This window comes from Chaetodon trifascialis, chromosome 23, assembly GCF_039877785.1.
Source record: "Chaetodon trifascialis isolate fChaTrf1 chromosome 23, fChaTrf1.hap1, whole genome shotgun sequence".
NCBI classification, from domain to species: domain Eukaryota; kingdom Metazoa; phylum Chordata; class Actinopteri; order Chaetodontiformes; family Chaetodontidae; genus Chaetodon; species Chaetodon trifascialis.
Window position 1 is genome coordinate 14,167,731 of NC_092078.1, and position 25,733 is coordinate 14,193,463.

The 25,733-nt window shown below is 41.1% G+C and overlaps 4 protein-coding genes across 4 annotated transcripts; all 4 read left to right on the top strand.

Moving 5' to 3' along the window:
* Positions 1–702: 702 nt before the first annotated feature.
* On the top strand, positions 703–6,227 carry LOC139351681 (placenta-specific gene 8 protein-like). Its single transcript, XM_070993674.1, has 4 exons — positions 703–759; positions 2,857–2,963; positions 3,116–3,270; positions 5,957–6,227. The coding sequence occupies exons 2-4, from the start codon at positions 2,864–2,866 to the stop codon at positions 6,113–6,115; spliced, it is 414 nt and encodes a 137-aa protein (XP_070849775.1). The 5' UTR covers positions 703–759; positions 2,857–2,863; the 3' UTR covers positions 6,116–6,227.
* A 1,453-nt stretch (positions 6,228–7,680) lies between these two features.
* On the top strand, positions 7,681–10,122 carry LOC139351543 (cornifelin homolog A-like). Its single transcript, XM_070993486.1, has 4 exons — positions 7,681–7,852; positions 8,583–8,699; positions 9,143–9,297; positions 9,773–10,122. Exons 2-4 carry the CDS (start codon positions 8,594–8,596, stop codon positions 9,890–9,892), a joined length of 381 nt encoding a protein of 126 aa, XP_070849587.1. The 5' UTR covers positions 7,681–7,852; positions 8,583–8,593; the 3' UTR covers positions 9,893–10,122.
* A 7,224-nt stretch (positions 10,123–17,346) lies between these two features.
* Positions 17,347–18,933, top strand: ugt5g1 (UDP glucuronosyltransferase 5 family, polypeptide G1). The gene has a single exon (XM_070993118.1). It carries the CDS (start codon positions 17,347–17,349, stop codon positions 18,931–18,933), a length of 1,587 nt encoding a protein of 528 aa, XP_070849219.1.
* Positions 18,934–22,108: 3,175 nt separating this feature from the next.
* Positions 22,109–25,536, top strand: LOC139351425 (G-protein coupled receptor 4). Its single transcript, XM_070993308.1, has 3 exons — positions 22,109–22,220; positions 22,305–23,128; positions 23,472–25,536. Exons 2-3 carry the CDS (start codon positions 22,548–22,550, stop codon positions 23,893–23,895), a joined length of 1,005 nt encoding a protein of 334 aa, XP_070849409.1. The 5' UTR covers positions 22,109–22,220; positions 22,305–22,547; the 3' UTR covers positions 23,896–25,536.
* The last annotated feature ends 197 nt before the right edge of the window (positions 25,537–25,733 follow it).

Genomic DNA, 25,733 nt, shown 5'->3' on the forward strand with positions numbered 1-25,733 from the left:
GAACAGCAGACAGGTTTGGCTTGATGGGGGTGGGATTCATTCCACTGGGCCTTTCCTGTTTCACTCATGTCTGTCAGGACAGAGAGAAATCAGATACCACAGTAGATATGGAGCTTTTCATGTTGCGCTGCTTCAGCTGGGCTCATCTCTGAATGCCCTCAGATGTGGCACAATTTCATATGGTGAGTTTTTCCTAATTTTATTTGATGTATTTTTCCACTGAGCAGAATCCTAAAAAGCTTCTAATGAACATCAGCAGCTCACTTTTTCAAAAAATGTTGCTGGTGATCGTAATTCATCTTATTACTCTCTATATTTAATCCACAGTTTTATAAAAGTGATGACACTGTGATGACATTTTGGTTTTTCCCCAGCCTCTTACAGAACTGTCACAGTGTCCAGTGGTGTAACTCTCAAATCAAAAACTTTTTTTCCATTGCTGGGTGATTGATAAAGTCGCTTTGACTGTACTTCAGAAAATACAATACCACTAACTAGAGGGCTGAAATTCTTTCAGACATTAACCCTCTGACTGAGGTGTTTAAATAAATTATCAACACGCTACTGGTCAGCAGAGTTAAGTGTAACTGGAGCCCAGAGCAGTGTTTACCCATCTTATCTGCTGCTTCATATTTACACCAAAACACTGCAGCCAAGCACAGAGCACATATGTGAAAGTCAAACAGACAGAGAGAAAAGGCCAAACACAGCGGAAAACTGTGCCCATACCTGACATTTACTAACTGATCTCATAGACAGGTAAGTCATCTCTCCTTCATCCAAATAAGCCTGGTTTCATATTTTCGATTACACTTCCTCTCCACCTGGAGAGGTGATGTAAATCATTCTCCAGAGTGCAGCAGGCCGGCTGTGAGCCACACATGTACCAGAAAAAGAGAACGCTCAGGTGGGAACCGTCTCTCCTCTGAGTTTGGCATGTGGCTGAGGAGCAGAGCTAAAGAATAACTGAGGTCAGGAGGCAGCAGTGCAGTGAGTGAGGGGCGTGGACCTTTGTTGTTAGCCAGCACCTCACTGTTTTGTCTGGTTGTCTGATGTTTTATCTTTTGACTGAGATAGTGGTTTCCTGTGGATGTTGGCTTTGGTGAGAGCTCAGAATTGGGAATGATAGATACAACGTTGGCTGATTTCTATCCTCTTTTGTTAACTGGTGTAAATCTGTCGGGCTGTTGGGCGGGTGGATTGCAGGGGGCAGCAATCAGCGCTGCAGGCAGAGTTTCCTTTGAATGCAAATTTGTACCTCAGATAGCAACTCACTCCTGCAAATCTCACATTAGTTGTATTTACTCCTAATTTGTCTTGCCAGATATGTTTTGGAAGAAACATAATTGCTTCCCTGATTATTTGCAACACTCAGTAGTGGACTGTCACCTGTACATTGACTCAAGTGCTGTACTTACAGTTTTGAGGTATTTGTTCTTTACTTGAGTATACCATTTTTGCCACTTCCTTCTTAAATGCAGCTATATTTCACTGTATTACTTTACAAATGAATATTTTACATACAAAGCATGTCATCAGCTAATAAAAGGCAATACACTGTTTTAGATTCTACCCTACTATATGTAAAATAATTAAAAGTATCTTGATCAGATGCCACATAAAAATGTTTCTTACCCATGAATGTACCACTAACAATATACCAACATATAACAACTGAACACTGACATGTGCCAATTGGCAGCCTAATACTTTTACTTTTGATACTTGAAGTACATTTCACTGATAATATTTTGAATGCAGGACTCTTGCATGTAATGGAGTTTTTTTCCCCAATACCTACCATATTCTTATTGTACTTCAGAAAATAATCTGAATACTTCTTTTATCACTGGACAGTCTTTCTCTCACCATAGCCAAACACTTTGAGTTGTCCACAGATAAACATAGAAATGTTAGTCATGCTTTAGCTGCCAGGAGAAGAAGATACTGCAGGAAAATAACTGAAATGCATTGGCAGTGATGTGATCAGTTTAAACAGTTTGTGTTGGCAGTGAACACTGATCAGCAACCTGAATATCACTGTTTCACGTAAGACATATCGGCTAATGTAAATCCATCGGCACAGTGACATGAAGCCAGAGAAGCCGACTCATTTGATTTTCTTCTAGAAAAGAAGAATCATTTCTGGAGAAGTTCAACCCACAAAGCATAGTGGGAAGTATTCATGTTTGATAACAATGTTATCTAAGCAAATTATTAATTGAATGTCATTTAATCTTATGGTTACTGGACAATGTAAAAAGATCTAACTTTGATGAGTTGATTTAAAAGTGTGTAGGATTTAGTGACATCTAGTGGCGAGACGGCAGATTGCAACCAACTATTTACCCCTCGCCTCACCCCTTTCTCTCTGAGCATGCAGGAGAACCTACGGTGGCCACGAAACTCTCTCGAGCCACTGTTTGGTTTATCTGTTCTAGGCTGAGAAACATGGTGGTGCATCGTGGCGGACTCCGCCATCTGTAGATATAAAGAGCTCATTCTAAAGTAACAAACACAAGATTCTTATTTTCAGGCGATAATAGATGAATCAAAACAGAATTATGAATATTCCATTTCTGTCAATAGATCCCACTAAATCTTACACACTGGTCCTTTAATTAACTTGATTAGAAGACTGAATAACATCCATTCCAGATTGGAATGAGTGTTATTATATGTTGAAAACAGCAAAATGCACAAGCCCGCTGACACAAGCTCAACTGTTCACAACTTATCTTTTGAACATATGAAGATCATTAAAAACAGAATTTAAATGTACCCCTTTCTCATTATGACAGTTCATTTTTTTCTATGCTGATTTCTTAATTCTCTTTTATGGACGTGGATGGCCAGCTCAGGTATGTCTGGGAAGGTGGTCCAGGTCCAGCCAGGGAGCAGGGTTCCAGAGGCAGGTCGATGGAGTACCGGCCTGTGTGAATGCTATAAAGACATGGGGGACTGTAAGTGTCTGAATGTGTGTGACAAAAATGATGAACTTACATCTGATTGTTTGTGCTGAATGAAAAAAGTGCATTTCCTGTAATGTTACCGTTAACTGTCATATGTTTGTGAACTGTGAGTTGATTTACCGTGTGTGTGTGTCTGTGTGCAGGCTGCTTTGCCCTGTGCTGCCTCCCAGTGTTTACCTGTAAGGTGACCAGTGCAGTGGGTGCGTGTCCCTGCCTGCCTCTGCTGGACTGTATCGGCTGTGTACCACCGGCCTCTCTCGCCATGAGAGCGTCTGTCAGGCAGCGATACGGCATTCAGGTAGCACAGAATCCACTTTGTCAAGACTTGAAATTGAATTAAGCTGGGTCAGGTTTCGTTCCACCATGAGCCTCCAGACTGGTTTCAGTGCTCATTTTCCAAGAAACTCCAAGTCTCTGATCTCCAGTTGGACTGATTTCTGCCATGGTAGCAGCTCTGTGATCCGATTTCCCACGTCTGCTGTCAGGCTTACTAGTAAGCTTGTTTTAATGCCACATAGTATTTTACATGTTGTGGGTAACTATCGCCCTCGATGAGATTGTGCTGTAAAATAAATAAGGCTTCATTATCTTCTCAGCCATCTGGGGCTCCATATTCAGTTCTCCTTCTTGTTTTCCACAAAGTAATGCTGCATTTGTAATTTGGTTAACATTTTGAGGATGCAGCCATCTTGTTTGAATAAATCTTGCCTGGAATTGGATGTGAACAAAACTGAACGGGACTTCATTTACGCACAGCAGCCACATCAAGACTGATCCATCATTTTATACTCAAACCACTGAGAGAGCCCTTGTACCTCGTATGTGATTCTGATTTTCCATTCATTGATTCAGGTTTTTCCTTTAAATTGTGTCTATCTATCTAGGTGAACAAACCTTTTAATACAAAACAGTAGAAAGTAGTAAGAACTGTGATTACAGTAATTGGTTTCCCATCTTTTGACAGCTGCCTTGACAGGTCGGCTCATGTATCTTAATCATTTGTTTGTGTTGTGAAGCCTGTGAACGCGTCAGTGTTTTCCTGAGTTGTGGTGGGAATGTGATAGTCAAACTCGCGATTGATATCTTTCAGTCAGGTGGAGTGGCCCCTGTAGTTGTGATGTAGTGATAAACGCTTGTCGGAACAATGCAGCTGATTGCTTTCACTCGCACCACGCTGTCCCCAGCTCAATTACACAGAGCTGCTGGAGCTTTGAGTAATTATGATAACTGCTGAGGAGCTGGAGATGTTTCAGTGATGAAGCACAATAACTGCACACGAGGGAAATAGCTGCAACATCAAGTATGTGTGCCTAATGACACTAGTTATTATTTGAACAATGAGTAATGTTTTGAGTGTATGTGGTGATCAGATACACCTTAGATGTATGCTGAGGATGCAGTAAAATTGTTTATTAAATGAATACATTTGCACTACGCCATAAATAACTTAATGAATAAAGAACCAACTGTTAGAGCCTTTGAGATAAAGCAAGCTGTTTAGGCTGCCCACTTGCTGCTTCACTGCAGTTTCACTGCACTAAACACTCAACCACTTGCCTGCATGAGCACAGATCTTAACAGACATCAGGTCTCTGACACTGATCAGTGCACGCAACCGATGGGAAACAGATGTTCCACATGCAAACAGCACATTCCAGGTTGTGAGTTTGATGCTGGCCGCGCCGCTCGAGAAGAGAGAAGAGAAGGAGAGATAAGGCTGGAGGTGGGAGTGGTTGGAGGCCAGGCAGGCAGAAGCTGGAGAGCTGCCATCCGAGGGAAGGAGGTGGTTGGTAATGTTGGCTTGTCTGGAGGTGGAGTGGGCTGTGGATCACTGTCAATACAGAGCTAGGAAGCTGCCAGAAGTTCTTATGAAAACAAGGCCCAGCGTGTAGGTTGTTTGTAAAGCAAGGCAATTATTCTCTCATGGGTGGAAGGAGACAATGCTGGAACAGTCTGTGTCTTGAGAATAAAACTGTAGATTCAGACAGATTAATTCAGCCATTTCAAGTATTAAAACTTCTGGTTTTTCAATATCCCTTGGATGGATTACCATGAAATTTGCTGCACACATTCATGATCCCCTCTGGGTGAATAACTTATAATAATAACTTTGGTAATCCCTTAACTCTTCCACTAGCACATCCATCAGGTCAAACTTTTAATTGGTCCACTACTTTGGCAAAAGCAGCCTTGTGAGGCTGTTTACCAGCACTTAAAACAGTTATATTAGAACCAAGAAGTTGCATTCAAGTCTCAGACCTGTAAAGATGCTTGTGGGCAGAGAGATTATTTTGCCGCTTATGACACCTCCAACACTAACTTCACAGCAAGGTGCATTGATTGTGAAGCAACAGCTCTGACTCGACAGTGACAGAGCTGGACAGTAACAGGTAACTGGAGGCAACAGTGGCTCTGCGTTACAATGCTGACTCAGCATCATGACTTCATTGATCACCCACCGACATTTCCATCTGGACATGACAGTCAAGCTCTTTATCCTCATCACCGTTGCTAAGAGCAAAGACTTGGCTAGAAGAAGCTCACTGTCCTCTGAGGGAGGATATTTGCTAAAAGAGAACAGAATGATTATTATTGTAACACTGAAAAATATGCAGCCATGCTCCAACTTCAAGCAGCTGTACAGGCTGTTACTATGAGTTACTACTTTTTGCTCCTTGATTATATTTATCTAGTCTGCTCTTGTGTAGTTCATGTTTGTGTCTTTAACAAAAAAGAATGTGCTAAAACTCTTTTATTGTAATATTGTGACTAACTTCTACAGTAGTTATACTTAATGACAAAGGCTGTGAGTATAAGATCACACCAGAGTACAGCGGACAAATGGAACACAGAACTGCAGCATTGGACTATATATCAGTAAAAATGTATTTATTTTTTTTTATTTTTTTTTAGATAAATGCAAATGTTCACCTTTTGTTCAAGCCTCCCACCTGTGTTCAGGCCTCTCTCTGTGTGTCTTACAGGGGAGTGTGTGGAGTGACTGCCTGTATGGATGCTGCTGCTATCCGCTATCTTGGCTCCAGATCTCCAGAGAGCTGAAGAGAAGAGCAGCATCCCACGTCTCCTCCTCCTCAGCCAGATACACTGCTCTGACCTCCCTGCAGGGGGCGCACTTGGTCTAGACACATGCAGCACTCCTTTCTACTGGCCTCTGCTGCAGCCTGCCCTCCAGAGTACGGAAGTTGATTTAATCACACTTCCTCTGGTCTGCAGCCACTCCCTGTTGCCTCAGAGAATTCAGCAGGGACACAATGTGTCCCACGGAGAGGAAAGTTCGGTTTGACCCAAGATGAAGTCAAGAAATTCTGATAAGAGCAATATATATTCATATAATCTCATTATCTTATATTTACTCAAGTTCTGTTCTTAAGTACAATTTTGGAGTACTCCATTTATTTATTTATTTTTTACTTCTGCTTTACTACTTTTCAGAGGAAAGTATTGTACTTTTTACTCCACTATGTTTATCTGACATGATCATTTTTAAAAGTGTCTGTTGTTGCAGATTAAACCATTGACAGTCTGGCTATTTGCCTGATGACCCCTTACAACAAAACAGTTATCTGTCCATGAGTTTCCCGCAGTTCCACAAATGATTTCCCCTCTAAAATGCTGAATAGCTGTCTGAGGCCCAAATGGTAAAATAAAAAAACGTTAGTGTTGGAGGTATAATGACGTCATGGCGCTTCAGATTTAGACCTCCAGTCTAAATAGGTCGCATATTAACAATATTCAGTTCATTAGTTAGCCTGTACTTTTACTTCAGTGGAAATATGGATGCAGCCACCACAGTTAAGAAAAATATCTCAACACATTGATAATTCTGATTTCTTTTTTTCTTTTTCAATTGGGGTCACAAACAGTACACAAAGACTGTAAAACCTCAATCTGAAAATTGCATGCAGTTTCCTAAATATCAACGGTTTTGTATGCAGAGAAAATTGTAACTGCTTCATTAAAAACTGTTTCACTGCAGGTTCTTAGATGTCATTAGCCTCATTGTGGCATTATGACAGATGGACAAAGGACATGGATTTAATGGAGAAGGAAAATATGTTGATACCAAAAGTCCTAAAAGAACAGCATTTTTCCAAGACAAACAGATCATTAACGACAAGAATTTAGACATTGTGGATGGAGAACTGCAGCTCTCAGTACGCTGATATTCTGTTTTGCATTCTCCACAAACAAAACTGCACATTGACCTGGTGATGCAGCTTACAGGAAATTTTTAAATTGCTTAAATGAATCTTCCTTTTTCACTTGACATCATCTGTGACTTTCTTAGAAGCTCATCTTCTTGAAGAAAAAAAGGGAAGGAAGTCACTCTTTGACTACAGACTGGCCTTGTGGTTCAGGTACCAAATCAAAATATTTTGTGTTAATCATTTGGGTGAATTCTGATAAAACATCAAATGCTGCGCTGCTAATCCGAAAACAATGAGGAGATGTGAATTCAAGGAAACGGTAGAATCAACAATGAATGTGGTGAAGAACTTTGTAACACTCAAACAAAGGCATAGAGCTATGTCACTGTGGCACAAAGCATCGTGCAGGACGTCCTCTTTTGTTCTTATCACATATCTCTGTCTAATAATACACACACTTTCAGTATGAGGTAATGAGCATTTTGCGGCGTGCTGTCGTCGGATTTAAAAGGATGCGTGATGTTAAGATAGCCTGATGTCTGGCTGTCCATGGTGTTGGCACAAGTCGGACTGGACAGACCAGTCAGGGACATGCATCCTCTGCTGCCCTGTCACGTTCACTGCTCTGCAGCAGGTCTATAAGACAGCGCACGGCCCTGCAAACCCATCACTTGACTGAAGTCTGCTCCATCTTCATCACAGAACAGTAAGGTAAGACAATCCAGTGTTAGGCGCATAGGGAGATGACAGAAATACAGAAACATTGTCAGCATGCAGATCACCTATCGGACAGAAATTCATATTTTTGTGTATTTTCATCACAGAGAAAGCCTACCTATTATAATAGTTATTTTTCATAATTTCACAAATTTTTCATTGTTTCCATTTGTGACATCACCCGTATCTAAAGTCCAGCCATAATTTCAAGACTACGCAAAGTACTGAACTGTTTTGCAAAAATTAAATCTTGTTTTTGCAAAAATTAAATCTTGTAAAGATATAATACCAAACCATTTGTCTGATTTCTAAGAGCACTTTTTCTGTTCGATTTAGCGCTAAAGTCATTTTTTTACTTTATCAAAATGAGCCTCAAACACACCACACAGACATGGCATCTTGAAATAGGTCTGATTACCCGTCAAAAACCAAACTGGTCGAACAGTACAGTTAGAAATTTGACATCCTCAATGAGGACGTGGATGTCAGAGATGAAACATATCGTACAGATATATATATATACGTACAGTGAGCATACATAATGCAGATTTTGGATAATCCAGCAGGATGTGCAGTATTTAATCCTTAATTTTATCTGAAATCACTAATGTATTCTTTGTTATCATGTAAGTGTGTTCTAGTATCATTTACCTGACATCACTATTTTGGTAAGAAAAGCCTTTAATGTGTTTTGTCTTGACAGTTACTTTTCTTTAATTATCAGAAGCTGAAATCATGCCTGAAACGATGGTCGTGAGTCAACCCAGGCCCTTCATCATGACCAGCGTATCCAACCAATGGACCTCTGGCATCTGTGATTGCTTCGAAGACCTGCCCCAGTGTAAGTCCATTTCTTAGTTTTCATACAGTTTGACCAGGGAGAAACACAATGACATTTTTTAGTACGCGAGTTGAGACAAGAACTTGCCATGTTATGTCCCTCATTCGTGCATGAAGTTGAAAACATGCCGATCTTTCAGACTGGTCCGGGCGTAGGAATGCCAACAGATGGCAGATTGGAGATGGGTGGGTGGAGTGAAGTATTTGGACCATGCTGTGTGTCGCCGTTCGTGATGCTTCATGTGATAATGCAAACCAGCTGCATCCTCAGATAATACGAGAGATTAGATTTCAAAACTGAAGTTCTGGAGCATTCTGACATGATCACTTTTTTCATGTGTGGACACCTTTAATAGGCTTTAAAGTAAGACGGGATATTGACCTCAGTGACTGATGTTCTCCATCTGCTTTCCTAAGGTTGACCATAAATGTGACTTTTTTCAGGCTGTCTCGCCTTTTGGTGTCTTCCCTGCTTCACCTGCAAGACAGCACATGAGGCTGGGGAGTGTCTGTGTTTACCTCTGCTGGACGCTTTTGGAGTCATCCCTCCCATGACCACAGCCCTCAGAGTGTCAGTACGTCAGCGATATGGCATTGAGGTACAGTATCCTAAGCTCCTTATTAAAAAAAACTGTCATGTGACATTAAGTATTTTGCATCAATGCTTTCAAGCACAGTGTTTACCTTCATAAAAGTCACTGTTGCCTTCATGGTTTATCAGATCCCCGATCAGTCTTAAACCTGTTTATCCTTTCATCGCCGTGTCTATTCACGTTCCTCGACAACATCCAGCAATTCACGCAACATGGTCATTAAAGAGGGATCAGTACGCTGTGTTCTTTTGTTCCAGCCCATTTGTTTAGGCTGAATTTGACAATGATAAATGACTGTTGCCAAAAAAATCTGTTGTGTTACGGAACTGGTAGCTCTATGGTCATACAGATAAACCTTTATTGTTCTGTACACAAGCATTAGTGGACAGTGAACCAGTTATATCATGTTCACATTTGTGTATGTTTAGCACCCCATAGCTTGGCACCCCAGCAACCCCTAACTGTGTCTCTGTATTCACAGGGTACAGTTTGCAGTGACTGTGTGTTCGCCTGCTTCTGTGGGCCCTGCACCTGGTGTCAAATAGCAAGAGAAATCAAAACAAGGAGGAATCCCATCACCTTCGTCAACACGGCGGCCTGATGAGAGCAAAGATTACGTTTAGAATCACGTCATCATTACCAACATAAACGGCACCACAATCATTATGGACTTTTGGACATCTAAACACCAGCATTGGTGTTTTCATGGTAGAGAGAGGGCTTCTTCGACTGATTTGTGATCTGTTTCAAGCACGTCTGCGTCTGAGGAATGTCGCTGAGCAGCTGATGAAAGATCAGCAGCCACTCGGCCTCTGACTTCCACTGAGAGTCTAGGAATGACAATGTTGAACTGTGTATCTCAACAACTATTAGGACAGAAATTCGTGATCCCCAGAAGATGAATCCTACTGAGCTGAGTGAACCTCTCACTTTGTTTTAGCGCCACCAGCAGGTTGGCTTTTTTGGTTTTAATTGATTTAATTGAATTTAATCTCGACAGCTATCAAATGACACACAATGTCACAGCAAATGTTTACAAGCTAACACGCATGGTGAACATTAGACATGTTAGCATGTCGCTAAGTACAGGCTCACAGAACAGCCAACATGTTTGGAGACTCTTGTTACGTTGACTCAATGCTTATTTTCCCCCACTTTTCATTATAAAGGTGTGTAATGACCTCTTGTCTTGTATGACTGGTAATATTGTATTACAAATAGAATGAATATATTGTAGTTGTTGGTCGTAGAAAGTTGTACTGTAGATGTATTTGTGATCAAACATTCCTAATTTTTATAACACATTCTTCAAATGTAAATTCCTGAATTCTTAGTCTCTTTTAATTACTGGAGATTTTTTTTTTGAATCATTCACATTTAAGTAATAGAAATTTAAAACATAACATTGAAAATTCTCTTGACTAATGCAATAAAACTCTTATACCAAAAGACCTATTTGAAGTTCAGTGCAATACATTCTTGTGTGCTATCCTAGGCAAACCACACATGCAACTAGAAATGAAGAAAATTTCAAAACAATACGCTTGTAGATGAGGAGGAGGAATGACTTTACAGTATGCACGCAAGGAAGTTTGGCAGCTGTTTTGATTAATAGTAAACAGCTGTCACTAAGTGATAGAACATGCTATGGGTCTGAGTAATGCTGCGAACACTGTCATGGGAGTTTAAATCGCCAATGCCATATCATGACAAGGAACAATTGATGGAAGGAAAGGTTCAGAACCAGCAGGCGTCCTGGGAGCTTTGTTCAGATATCTGGGCTTGAGTTCAACTTTGAAAAGGTGTAATGAATGTAGAAAGACTCCCATGAGAAAAACACAGTACTGCATTTTTTTCATTCGTAGGCCTTCCTTATTTGAGTGATCACCACCGCAACAAATGTGTTTACTAGGAATAATTACTCCCCCAGGTGGATTGGTGTGGCCTCAGCAGTAATGTGGGCATTGTACCAGATGGTTGTGGTGAAGAGGGCAAGCATGCAAACAGGTTAGAGGTAAAACAGGTGAGAACATCGCGTGGATAGGTAATACTGGGCTCAACTAGGGGGCTCTGAGGGCATTACTATTAGTATAACTGTCTTCCATTGCATATTGGAAAATAGTAATAAATGTTCAGACCTAACCCTAACCCAGAAAAAAGCAGCACATCACTTTCCCCTGACTATCATTCTGAAAATAACACAAGGCCACACAAAACATTATAATGTATTGGGCATTTAGCATGCTATTGTAGTCTTCAATTCAAGTTAGCCTACAGGGAGACAGACTTTAGGGTGTTTTTATTAAAAACGGAAGAATCTCCTGTGGGCCATGGCCTCCCAAAAGACTCTTTTCCAAAACAGCAACCCATAATCAGAATCAGAATCAGAAAAAAAGCTTTATTGCCAAGTATGATTTTACACATACAAGGAATTTGTTTTGGTGATGTTGGTGCATGACAGGACATCAGAAAGACTAAATTTAAAGCATCAAAATCAGTGTTGGGACTAACGCGTTATTAACTAATGTGTTACAGTTACTACGTTACTTTTGCGGTAACGAGTACTGTAACTAATTGCTTTGTCATTACTGCGATTTAAACAGGCTCGTTACTGCTTACTTGTTACTTCATGTGCATAACTCGGAACTACAGTTTCTGTGGTGGACGTGAAGCGCATGTGACGCAGCGACGTGCAAGTGAATGAATGAAAACAACAATGGTGGCAGTCGACGACAGTCCAGGTGTGGGATTTTTCTCGTGGAAATATGCACATTATTTTTCCTTTCTGACAGTGAAAGACAAGAGGAATATTGTGGTGACCTGTAATCTATGTGGAGGTTTGAAAACTATCCACATCAAAGACTAGCAGTTCTGATCTGATGAAACATCTTCAGAAACAACCCGCATCTACCAAGCTAGTTGAAAAAGACCCTGAAGGTAACAGAGGTGATGCTGCTGTTAACGTTAGCTTCGCTGACGCTAAAGGAGGAGCCAGTCCAGCCAAACAACGAAAGCTTGATTTTACAAAGCCTGTTGCACAGTCTATAACCCAGACACAGCTAAACAGACTGATTGCCAGGTATGTTGTGGAAGACATGCAAACAGACATAGTTTTCAATTTATTTTCATTCATTTCATCATTCACTTGCACTCACACTACTACACTGCCATTGCACATTTGAGGGGCCATCCCACCCATCACTGTGTGCTCTGAGTATACTTTAGATATTATATGCAATACTGATTGCATAAGAGAAAGTGACAGATTTTTTGCAGATGCCACTGAACACAACACACCAAGAATTGTGATTTTCACCTTCTGCTTCTTCTGCTTTGTCTTTGAAAATCCCTGTGCTAGCTAGATAACTACCTTCCTAGTGTCAAATAAACTGCTGGCTGCTACAGCTTATTAGTACTCAGAAATCCTACAATACCACCTTACTGTGCCTCCGATTGCTTTCATTGGTTGGGTTAGTTAGGTTAGGGCATAAAGAGGTCAGGTTTGGGCATGAGGAGTAATGGCTGGTTAAGTTTAAGCTGAGAATATCAGGGTAAGACAGTCAGAGGCAGAGCAAGGCGGCTCATCCCTTCACCATAGTGGGATTGGTAACAAACTGTTTGTGACTTTATTTTTGTTTTATGTGTCTTTGCTCAGGGAGATGTGACAGCTGATTGTGTACATGACACCTTCTGTAACGTGTTCTGTGGGCATAGGGATCAAAAGGGGCCGCCAGGTGCTCACTGTCACCTCTGCCCAGCCAGTGTAAATTGGTGCCCAACAATATATGATGACCATCCATCCATCCATCCTGACCTCCAGGGTTGTTTGACTCATCTTTCTCTTAAAATCCTGCTGATTTACTTGTTCTTCTTTTGGCTTCTGAGTTTTACGTGTTATCAGGTAATCTGTTTAATCTGACCTAACTAGCTCAGATTTTTTGGACTGATGCATATTTGGGTCAACTTTTAGAAAGAATTTTATCAGCTTTCAAAATCCAGGTATGTCTCTTATCTCCTCCAGGATATCAGACATCTGCAGAGCTGTCCTAACCTGTTGGCAGCAGGTGGTAAATGATAAGACATACATGCACACATGTTATAAGAGGTAGATATAGACCCTTAAAGTGATTGAAGGATATTGACTGATTTTAAACTTCCTGAGCTCCATAGACAAAAAATAATTATCAAATACAAAAATACAACCACTGCAAATTAGAGCCACCCTTACAACTTTTACAGCATCTTTTTTACAATTCAAGGCTGAATATGTTTGTTTTATATGGTCATTTCCCTGGATACGTCACAAACAGCTGGAATAGATAAAGATAGACTCAAAGCAATTTGCTAACAGTGTGTCAAGTGGTGTAATCTGTAAATTGAAATATTTTTACAGAATTATGAAACATGGATATAAGTACCTTACTGTAAAGAGATCATGCAAATTTGGCAATAAATGTAACTTAACCTGCATCAGCTCTAAAAGTATTGAATATACAGCATAAAAAGCCAAGCCAAATAACAAAAAAAAGCCAAGCCAAATAACAAACAAGCAATAGAAACAATAGAAACAAGGAATAATGAAATATGAACAATCGGTACTGATATTGTAATTGGATGATAGTACTCTTGACTGGAGTATTGATATTGCACATAGGAGTAATAATACACCTGATTGAAAGATTGATATATTGCACCTTAAGTTGAAATTCACCTAAGCTAAATATTTTCACAGTATGAGTGAACACAGTTGTGTATTATAGTGTAGTCATATTGAAAGTCTTTGTGACTGTGTGGTCTACTGGGAGCACTGCTGGTTGTGAAGTCTGACTACTGCAGGAAGGAAGGACCTGCGATAGCATTCCTTCACACACTTTGGGTGAAGCAGTCCGTCGTGGAAGGAGCTCTCCAGTGCTGTTAAAGTGTGCTGCAGGGGGTGGGAGTCGTTCTCGATCATGGATGACAGCTTAGCCATCATCCTCCTCTCTCCTACCACCTCCATTGAGTCGAGGGGGCATCCCAGGACAGAGCTGGCCTTCCTGATCAGTTTGTCGAGTCTCTTCCTGTCAGCCGTCGAGATGCTGCTCCCCCAGCAGACCACTCCATAAAAGATGGCTGACGCCACCACAGTGTGCCATTTTATTGTGTTCCTAGCACGACTGGGCTCCTGTTTATCAAACTGTTAGGTGTTAGGTCATTCTGGATTAAAAGCTATTAATTATATTTCTTTTGATTCAAAAATACTCTTAAATTTAAGAGAGGTCCAGAAAGCTCTTATGTTGACCAAAAGTGGTCTGTTGTGTCCTACATGGCTGCAGGATGGACACAGAGACAAGTTGTCAAATGCACTTTTAAAGGGATGTTAGACCACTTTTTTTCCCCTTTTCTTTTCTTTTCTTTTCTTTTCTTTTGTTTTCTTTTCTTTTCTTTTCTTTTCTTTTCTTTTCTTTTCTTTTCTCTCATGCACCCCAACAGCACACTGCCCGTCTGCTCCAGTCTGACTTCCTTCAAAATTTCACCTAATTTCCCACAATGCCATCCTCATTAATTATGGTTGGTAATAGCTGGAGATAGAATTTGACACACATTACCACCTTCACATGTTTAATTGTATCAGCTTTTGCAGAGTGTCACTCAGAAAATGCATGGGTTTTCTTTGCAGAATGAACAGGGGGACATAGGCACTGGAGATGAAATCCTTCTCTCTGATTGGCTGCTGCTGGTCTTAGCACATGTGACTAGTCATGTGATCAGTGGAAAGCTGCTCTTAAAGGTTTCTGCTACACTTCAGTGTAAGTAGAAGTGACATTCCTGTTAATGTGTCTTAATGTGTGATCCACACACTGAGGGAACCAAACGTCAGCTCTCTGCTTAGTTAACTGTGCTGAATCTTGTTAAGCTCTGTAGTATGGGAGCGGGCAACAGAAATCGATCATATACATGTTTACTTGCAACTTCAACATTCTTTTTCAGGTATGTCACTTTGGTAAACGTCTGTTAGTCGTGAACTTTGGCACCACAAGCTGCATGTCTTCAACTCTGCTGTTACCTCGAGCTGACTGTTTTTCCCTGGCTCAGGTTTTATGTAACTCCGCAGAGGCAGACGAGAGGAAGGGAAGGCTGCGGTTCACTGATATGACTGTTGAACAGTGATTCGTGCAGTTATTGTTATCACCAATGCTCACTTTCTTCTCCCTCCGCTGTGTGACCTTGCTGCTTCCTCCTTCCCTCGTTCCCTGCCACTCCTCTCTCACATGCTCTGACTGTGCACTCGTTTGTTTTTAACCCTGCTCTCCTTGAAGTTTCCTTATGCATCAGCCTGTGCAGTCTGTGCAATGACTTTGCCCATAAGCACTCAAGTTGGATCTATAAGAAATGATAACTGTCATCCAGGGATAAGAATTGAGCAGCCATCTGAACAGCAGACTGATAAACTAATGACGGACTTCACATTGAGACACTCAAAAAACAGCAAAAAACATTCTCTTAAATGGGTGTACATGCTTTCTTTTATTAAACCTTCATTTAAGTCCCATTAAGATCACAAAATCTCTTTCATTGTCATTAATATAATATATAAAGAGGATTTAGCTAAGGAAGAGGGGAAATGTGAAGGGAAAAACAAAAACAATTTAAATGACTTGACACAATTAAGACAAATCCAGAATGTTGGATAGCTCAGGTTACAAATCCATATTTAATATGCACTCTACTATAATCATACCATGCTTTTAACATTGACATATGCTCTTAATTATAAGGCACATACCTTTGTGAGTTACCCATAGTCCGCATACTGGGCATACTGGACTTTGGCCTGGTAGAACAGGGCCTGTGTGTCTAAAGGTCATGCTATGTGGAAACACATAATATATAGTGTCCTGGCTCACTCATGGAGCTCAAGCCAAAGTTGTACTACAAGAACGAGGTGAGTCATTTCATTTCATTGAATAATTTAACAACAGCAATAACAAGAGCATTTATCAATGCCACAGGGCTGAAAAAATATGTATTATATAAAGCAGTGTTTCCCAACCACTGTGCCACGGCACATAAGTGTGGCATGAGATATCATCAGGTGTGCCGTGGAAGATTATTCAATTTCACCTGATTGGTGCGCTAAGCCTTAGAGCACCAATCAGGTGAAATCTTCCTGTGTGTCTTTCTTCAATTCCTGCAAGAATAACAGCTTTGTGTTCAACTAAACAGGCCCAGGTTTCACACTGAGTAAGTAAATTGAGTAACTTGAGGCTAGATTTTCATCATATTTCAATAAATATACCTTTTGCGACATTTTTGTTTGGTGGTGTGCCTTGTGATTTTTCTAATGTAAAATATGTGCCGTGGCTCAAAAAGGTTGGGAAACACTGATATACAGGATAACAGTCATAATAATAATCAATCAGGGAAAAACGTGTAAATGTCATCACAAGCAGAATTAGATAAAACTTCAGTTTCATCTTCTGTAGCTGCTAAACATGCTCTCATTAACAGCTCTCCTTTATGACTGCAATGATCATCTCTAATCAAACGTGTGTCTATGAAAATGCAATAACTTGCTGCTGATATGTTTTACTTGACTGTCCAACCCAGTATCACAACAGTTCGTGAAGCAGTCACAAACTTTAAAGTCAGACACATACCGTAACTCCAGATTCTGTGAGTAAAGGCGTCGCCCTCCATTAGCTGTTGCTGTTGGTTTTATCTCCATGTGTATGCAAAGCTCTGAAGATTTTCTTTCCTGTCACTGTACATTGTCCAGTTGCCTCTCTCGGGCCCTTACGTACAGTATATAACACTGTTAGGACCTGAGCTCTGCTCCCAAAAGCCGCTATTTTCTTCAGCTAATGCAATAGTTTATTGCTGATATTTTTCACCTAACTGTGTCATAACTTTACACAGTAAGTGTCTGATTTCTGCCACTCCCAATGTGTCTGCCACAAATTGGACAAGCTATTTTCTTTTGTTTGTCAAAATCAGGTATGGACAGACAATACATAAGGACTACTACTTTTACAAGTCTAATTATTTATATTTGTATGTCGTTTCTTGCAGGAAATGTCCAGCATGATCCCTGTAGTCCTGACAGTGCTCTGCTTCCTATTACTCAGGCCCACTTGTTGTAGTGGCAGCAGGATTCTGGTAGTGCCTGTTGATGGCAGCCACTGGATCAACATGGAGGTGATCCTGCGAGAGCTGCACTCCAGAGGCCACAACATCACTGTGCTTCGTTCTGCCAAGAGCTGGTACATCCCTAGTAACTCCTCAATTTATACTTCTATTAATGTGCGCATGCTGGAGGATGAAGCAGACATCAACTACTACAATAAAATGCTCCTAGATGTTATGGAATGCCGCAGGTCAGCGTCATTTATACGCACCTTCTGCCAACAGTACTTGATCACATTCATGTTGGGAGCGGGCCATGACATCCTTGCCAGAGCAGCTGCTACGATGTTAGATGACTCTGTTTTTATGAAGAGGCTACAAGATGCCAAGTTTGACTTAATGTTAACAGATCCTGGGTTGCCTATCGGTGTTCTCCTGGGTCGTTATCTCAAGTTGCCGATGGTTTTCAATGTGCGCTGGATCAATACTGGGGAGGGTCATTTCACTATAGCTCCCTCTCCTGTCTCCTACGTCCCTGTGTCAGGAAGTGAACTTGGTGATCAGATGGATTTTCTGGAAAGGACTAAGAATATGTTACATTATCTCTATAGTGTTGCTGAACAGCACTTAATCATTAACCCTGCCTACTCAGATGTGCTCCAGAGACACTTCCCTCCTGGAACTGACCTGCTGTCTTTGGAGCGTGCAGCTGATATCTGGCTGGTGAGGACAAATTTTGTTTTTGAGTTCCCTCGGCCCACCATGCCCAACGTGGTCTACATTGGCAGTTTCCAGTGCAAAAAGGCCAATCCTCTCCCTGCTGAGCTGGAAGCCTTCATGCAGAGTTCTGGTGAGCACGGGGTAGTGGTCATGTCTCTAGGGACGCTGGTGTCAGCCCTGCCTCATGAGGTCACAGAGGCCATTGCTGCAGCTTTTGCTCAGCTCCCTCAGAAGGTGGTGTGGAGGTTTGTGGGTGAAAAGCCTTCATCCCTTGGGAACAACACTCTGCTGCTGGACTGGCTACCTCAGAATGACCTCCTGGGACACCCCAAGACTCGAGTGTTTGTTGCCCATGGAGGCACCAATGGCATATATGAAGCCATTTACCATGGCATTCCTGTTTTGGGCCTTCCTCTCCTCTTTGACCAGTTTGACAACCTACACCGGCTGAAGGTACGTGGGGCAGCTCGGGTGGTGGAGGCCAAATCACTCACCAAGGAAGGCTTTCTGGAGGCACTAAAGGACATCCTGGATAATCCCTCATACCGTAACAACATACAGCATCTATCACAGCTACAACATGACCAGCCGATGTCTCCTATGGACACTGCAATCTTTTGGATTGAGTATGTCATTAGGAACAAAGGAGCAGCTCATCTGCAGTCAGCAGGTTTTAGTCTGCCTTGGTATGCCTACTTCTGCCTGGATGTGGCAGTTTTAATTACGGCCATCATTGGAGCCTTTGTCTGGGCTTCAGTTTTAGTGTGTAGGGTTCTCTGCTGCCGGAGGTCCAGGAGAAAGATGAAAGCAGAGTAACTGAATCCAAGAATAACTGATGTTTATTGATGGAATTTAACAGCGACTGCCGCTCATATGCAGTTTAGCAACATTTCTGCATCATATTCTAAACTTTTACAGAAAATAAAATCTTTAAATGATGTGTAAAGTGTTGTGAAATGTTTGTGCAGACAATCTTATGGTTGAAATATTTTTGTCAGGGATTGCAAGGAAAGGGTGAAGGGTTGTCAGAATAAATTTACCAGTTATATGGTCCTACACGCTTCAAAAGACATAACCTGGAACTGTTCATGCAAATATTTTTTTATCATATTCTGTTCCTTTGAAGCTTCCTAGTATTACAAACATTTACTTGTTCTTTTTTTATTGCATAGTCCATTACGTTTCGCCACAATGTGCGAGTGGAGTTCTTAACTTGAGCACAAAGTGGTGGTAGGTGGTAAAACATATTGCCCAAACATTGGCACCACGTCACCAGATCAGATCAGATTTGCCCAGTTAAGCCCTGAACATGTAGAGTGTGGCCTGAATATAAAGTTAAATATAAGCCAAATGTCAGATTGACAATTCACAGCTAACCATTTCCTCTGTTCCTTACCATTCACTGTCAGTCTTTACTCTCTCTCCCTCACTTGTTCAGCCACACACACGCTATGCACTGGCCTACTCTATAAAGGAGCTAGTCATCTCTTAGAACAGGGTGATCTGATAGTCATCACTGTAAGTTAAGCAAAAGGTAAACCATAGCATAACTGTTTTTGGTCATTGATAGCAATTGGGAAGGACTCTGTGTCTACTCAATACTAATTATGAACAACTGTATTTTTAATCACAATTCATCTGCAAAGTAAACAACAGATTTTGAGGTACATAAGACATGTAATTTGAATGTAAATCAGGTGCCAGAGTGCACAAAAAAACAAGATCAAAACAGACTTTGTATGTATTGAATCAAACATCAGACCTCCCAATGGATGCCCCAAACGCCTGTGGCCCAAACAATACTTTTTGTCAAATTGAAATAAAACAGGTTTTTTCGTTTCTGATGCACTCAAACAGAGACAGATCATTATCATTAGTTTTGCCCACTTCCTGTGTGACACAAACGCTTTGCATTGAGAGAAACACACTGAGAGCTCACACAGACTGTGGAGACAAACTGAATCCTCAAGAAAAGACAAACACTGGTTCATTTAAACAATGCTGAGAAATGTAATGCAGTCATATTTTCTGAGCAGCTGCATTATTACCAACACTTTGTCTTACATACAGAAGAGTGTGCTAACTTAGCAACACATCATAAACAAAATATGGCCATAATGATGATATACAGCACTTTGTCATGATTGCAGAAACGTCTATAAGCATCCATGATGGGAAATGCCAGACCCTATGCTGTATCCTTCAAACAGACTGTAAATGCAAACACATGTGGAGTCTTATCATGAGATCCCTTCAGAGTTGCAAAGCAGAAACAAATGTGAAGACACAATTGTTTTTGTAGCCGCTAAATTTGGAAAAGAAACTTAGAGCAGGTCAAGCAGAGAGCTCAGACGCTGAGGAGAAAAAGCATGTTGGTGACAAGACTGTAGCAAGGAATTTTTTCTCACTTGCATTAATTGAAGAAAAAAAAACATGAAAAGGGGAAATAAGAGCAAGCACAAGCGCATACTGTAGTTCACACAGAGCCACCCACAGAGGGCCGGCAGTAATTGTTTTACAACTTCATATCTTTGTCTCAAACAGCTTTACAAAGGCCTGAACAATATTGGAAGAAAGAACATTGTTGTCTTATAGTCCTTCTTCTATTTTTTGCTAATTTGATCAGTTTTACTGTCACACTTCAGCATATTAGAGTGTGTTAACTAAATTTCCCAATTCTTTCCCCTTTCTGGCACTCTGACCGGTGAATCAGTCAGACTTTTCTTCAGTTCCCATGCAACAAACACTACAACCACAACGTCTGTAGTCAGTATGGTGACTTTCTGAGTGGCAGAAGGATGTCGAAATGAGGTTGCCAGTTGTCACACTTAAGCTTCCTGTATGATTTTTAATTTGCAGAACACCATAGTGCTGCTCCAGTTTCAAAGCTTTGATCTGGTTGGACCCACTGTTGCAATTCCAATAGCCCAATAGATTGCCAGTGATCAATGCTGGCAAAGCTCGAATGTACGACTCCCTTTTCCACGACAAGACGAAATTCGAGCAGAAAACAACCTGCTGCAATAACAATTTATCATGCCGCCTCTCAGCTCCAGGGTCATTTTCCCTTGGAGCTGATTCGCTGCCTGTGCAGTGTATACTGTAGCTTATATCTGCCTTTTCATGTCCAATGTGGTCCACACAAGGGCATTGATATCTTAATGCAAAGCTATGGAGAGCATAGGGTGGCAGTAATGTCTCAGGAGACTGGCCAGTTTATTAGATACAATCTTGGATTATTCAATAAATCAGAGATTGGTGACATTTTAAAGGAAACAAAGTGAGTGATTCGACCCTCCTCCCTTTGAAACCCTGTGGTAAAAATACTGCCTAACACCCATTGTCTCAACATACCCATTCTTCCTAAAAACAATTTCAATTGTGTAAGATTTTTTTTTTTTTTTTCTCCCAGTGGTGCCTGAGCAAAGTTCACCCTGGGTAGATTACACACATTCACTGTTTACAAGCTGTATTAATTGAAATAAGTAATTTTCAGTTTGGGGAAAATATTTTTCATGAGACTGCACATTATTTGAGCTCTACATTAACTTTTACTGCAACACACATTTTTTGTGGCTTAGGGTCTTTGTATGCTTTGTATTTGCACATATTCTTGTTTTTGTCAGGAGGATATTGCATTGACTTTTTTTTGGAAACAAACATCAGAAATAATTACATTTGCAACTCCAACCCTTATTCTAACTGAAATGTGTTGAAAAGAATGTTTCAGGAAAGCAGAATAGTTAATGTGTTTAATGGCATGTAGCCAGCAACCAACAATCGAAAGGGCATTAGTGGACACCTGACATCAGTTCCTTCTTTCACAGCCCCTGTCCACCCTAATCATCCTGTCTGCTACTGGTGTAAGAGAGACAGAGAGAAAGAGAGAGTGTATGTTTTTGTTCTGGGGTAGAAAGGCGTTCTCCTGCCTCAGGATGTTGCCTTTAAAGCTGAAGAAGTGGGTTTCCTGTGGAGGAAACGATCACAGAATAGACAAGGCTTGGTCGAGACACCGTGTTCCCAACATTTCTTGAGTGCAGGTCACCCAGCTGCAGAGTGGGCAGTCACACTTTTGTGGAACAAAGTACTGGCCGCCTTGAGAGGTGAGTGAATACTCTAACTTTTAACTGCTCATGTATCTACTAATGCGAAATCATCTAAGAATGTTCTTGTTATCTGCTTTGCAGGTGTTTCCCTGATGGATCCTGGATGCTCTGAAGACTGGTTGTCCCACAGCAGTAAATCTGAGGCTGACCTTTTCCACAGGAAAATACAGCTATGAATATTATACAATGGACAAATAACAAGTGCAGGCATCAAACTGGTGAGGACTAAGACTTGAGTGAATGAATGGGAATTTTTATACCAACTCATAATCCTGAGCAAGGTCACCTCCAGTTTCCCATGTCGGATGCTTGAGCAACAGAGACATGTCCAATGACAGCTGCAACCTCCCTTTGGACACGGACACATTTGGCCTGACCTGCATCTATGGAGTCATCTTCTCTTTGGGTCTCCCCAGCAACCTTCTGTCTCTCTGGGGACTGTACCACCTGGGCCGCTCTGGTGGGGGAGGCTGCCAGCTGGTCTACATCCTCAACCTGCTCCTGTCAGACCTTCTCCAGCTGCTCACCCTGCCACTGTGGATCCTTTATCTTCAAGGTGGGCACCGCTGGCCTTACGGCCAGCTAACCTGCGAGCTGGTAGGCTACGTCTTTTACGTAAACGTCTACGCTAGCGTCATGTTCCTGTGCCTGATAGCACTGGACCGCTGCCTGGCAATCGTGTACCCACTGAGCAGCCGCAGTGTGCGGACTGTCAGGGTGGCAGCAGTGTCCGGTGTTGCTGTTTGGACACTCACCTTCCTGTTCTGCCTGAGTGGGCTGCTGCCATCAGTGTTTGATTCTGACAGACTGCTGTGCCTGGAGCAGTACCCCGTCAGCCCCGGATACGCCCACTTCAAGATCATCACCGTGGCCCTTGGCTTTCTGCTGCCATGTGCCATACTAGGGTGAGTTACCCCCAAGATCCCAGTTAGGATACTCCTCTTTTATCCTAAATGTAATATTGTGTCTCCAGACCTGTTCATGTAAAGGAGTCAGCCTTTGCTGATGCACAAGAACATCTTAGCAAAAGGGAAGCAGACTACTTTGCCTCCTCAAGATGAAGCAATTCAATAAATCTTTTGCTAAAATGAGGGTTAAAACTGAAAACGTATTTGAGTGGTGCAATTTAATGAAAAAATCCTCAGACTTCCCTGTCATTATGCATTATATAGGGGACATTATACCATTTTGTGTATTCTGTTAGTTGACAAACTGAGTTCTCAGCTTCAGCTCTGCTTCCTCCCTTAGCTACACCTCAGCCCACATTGGGGTGACACTACGACGATCTCCTTCCCTCTCTGACCATGAGCGGCACAAAATTGTGGGCATCCTAGTTGTGATCACCGTCAACTTCATCGTTGTGTTTGGACCCTATCACCTCGTGGGAGGATACAGATTTGTGTCCTTGCTGCTGACTGATGAGCCTTGTGGACTGGAGCGTTCCATTTTCCTCATCTATCGCCTCTGCTATGGTCTGACCAGCCTAAACACCCTACTGGATCCCCTTTTCTACATCTTCCTGTGCCCTGATGCCCGGCTAGAGCTGCAAAAATCCTTGCCCTGTTTGGGAAGGGGGAAAAACAACCGCAAAAAAACAACGCTTTGTGCCAGAGCTCACCCAGACAACCATAGGGAGCATGAAATTGGACATAATAATCTTCTACAACTCTGATAGAAGATAATATAAGTTAGATTTTAACTTGGATTTGACCACAGACCTGATATTTAGTAAAACAGTTGTGCCACCCAGTGGAAATGCACATGTATGGTTCATGTGTATGAACTTCAACTCTCAGTGACTACATTAATTTGCTTCAGTGTTTCAACCCTCTGAGCTTTAGTTTAGTTTTAGTTTCTCATGATGATCTATATACTGTTTCAGAGTAAACTGGAAATAGAAACATTTGTGTTTAGCACAGAAAGGTCTCAAAGTGCAAATACGTGTCAATAAGTCATTTTAAAAATAGAACTGGTGTGAATCACTACAGAAACCTCAGAGTGACTGTGTTATGCTTGAAATATCACACTACAACACTAGAGTGCATTGCTTTTTGTTTATTAATGTTAAGAAATGTCAAAGCATTAAAAAGTAAAGTCATTACATAGACAATGAAGCAGAACATTAAACATCCAGTCTCCAATTAAAGGAGAACTAGAATCCATTAAACTTGAACATGAAAGACATCTATTCTCTACTGTGAGTACAATGGGGAAATTTATAAAAACAGCAATAACATAATGTAACTCCAGATATTTCCTTTTGTCAGCTCATAATGGCAACATCCTGTGAGAGACATCTCTATTCTAAACTCCTTTCACAAAGGAGCAGAAGAAGCAATGATGTATGTGTCATGCAACTGAATATACACATTAATCAAGCATCCAAGTCAAAATAGAAAACCATGCAGAATGCTACATCTTTTTACTTTTTGTTTTGTTGCAGTTGTCATTAATTTGGAGGTTAAGTATCGAGCTCACTATAATAATGCTAACTTAATCCTTGAATGCTCTTGGGAATATATCAATTTATCTTGCAGTAATATTGGTCAGATGACACACTTGGCAATTTGAAGTGCAATCAATTCTTAAATAAAAGTCCTGTCGTTAATGAAAACCAGGTAGAGAATATTGAGGAGGGATGGATTGACATGTACTCTAAATTTAGTGTAATATACCTTGTCACATCACTCATTCCACTGATATCACAGTCCAGTGGATTTTGCTCTGCTGTCTTTTGAAAACAATCAAGTTTCCATCTATGAACTATAAGACTTCCTTCAGTGTTTCAAATTAAACACCCACCACCGACTGAGCTTGTTAGAAATATATCAGACATGCAACCAATGGATCCTGCCTCCTAAATTGTATGGGAGCATCTCTAAATACTATGTGACTGTTGGAAGTGATGTTTGGTGAGTTCTTCTGGAGCCTCACTACTAGTGTAAAATCATAGACTGCAGAACACTGCACGATTCCAACCAATGAAAAAGGACTGTATGATCAAATACCTCACTGATGGTTCCAACAGCCCAGAGGGATAGTTTGTGGGATAGTTTGATGACATCAGTTTGTATAATTACCCCTGTGCTTCTGTTTGTTTATGGCCGATAGCAGATTTTATTGCATTTAAATTTAGACTTAATTGGAATATTTGTTAAAATTATAGTTAATTATGTTAAACATAACAATGATATGATGACAAAGAGTGTGATTTAATTCATTTTTCATTAGTTTGTGATATTTCTCCGTCAGTCATTTACTTTTTCTGTTGCTAAAACATGGGAATAAACGGCCAGTATTATCAGCCAAATGGAAATCTGCCTCTGTCATCCATTAGCCACTCTCAATAGCCTTGACCAGCACATTCAAGTGGTGAACAGTGTCAGACCTTCTGGATAGGTTGAAACATTAGTATTTGAATTGTTGTGTTGCATTGACAGAAGCTTAATATCAACTCAGGATTCAGGAAGCAACAGGAGGTGAATGAAAACTCTGTTTCTCAGCAGCAGA

Coding starts and splice junctions, on each gene's coding strand:
- LOC139351681 (XM_070993674.1), top strand. CDS start 2,864: ATGTCTGGGAAGGTGGTCCAGGTCCAGCCAGGGAGCAGGGTTCCAGAG. Junction 2,964..3,115: donor CTATAAAGACATGGGGGACT/GTAAGTGTCTGA, acceptor GTCTGTGTGCAG/GCTGCTTTGCCCTGTGCTGC. Junction 3,271..5,956: donor GGCAGCGATACGGCATTCAG/GTAGCACAGAAT, acceptor TGTGTCTTACAG/GGGAGTGTGTGGAGTGACTG.
- LOC139351543 (XM_070993486.1), top strand. CDS start 8,594: ATGCCTGAAACGATGGTCGTGAGTCAACCCAGGCCCTTCATCATGACC. Junction 8,700..9,142: donor CTTCGAAGACCTGCCCCAGT/GTAAGTCCATTT, acceptor GACTTTTTTCAG/GCTGTCTCGCCTTTTGGTGT. Junction 9,298..9,772: donor GTCAGCGATATGGCATTGAG/GTACAGTATCCT, acceptor CTGTATTCACAG/GGTACAGTTTGCAGTGACTG.
- ugt5g1 (XM_070993118.1), top strand. CDS start 17,347: ATGTCCAGCATGATCCCTGTAGTCCTGACAGTGCTCTGCTTCCTATTA.
- LOC139351425 (XM_070993308.1), top strand. CDS start 22,548: ATGTCCAATGACAGCTGCAACCTCCCTTTGGACACGGACACATTTGGC. Junction 23,129..23,471: donor CTGCCATGTGCCATACTAGG/GTGAGTTACCCC, acceptor TTCCTCCCTTAG/CTACACCTCAGCCCACATTG.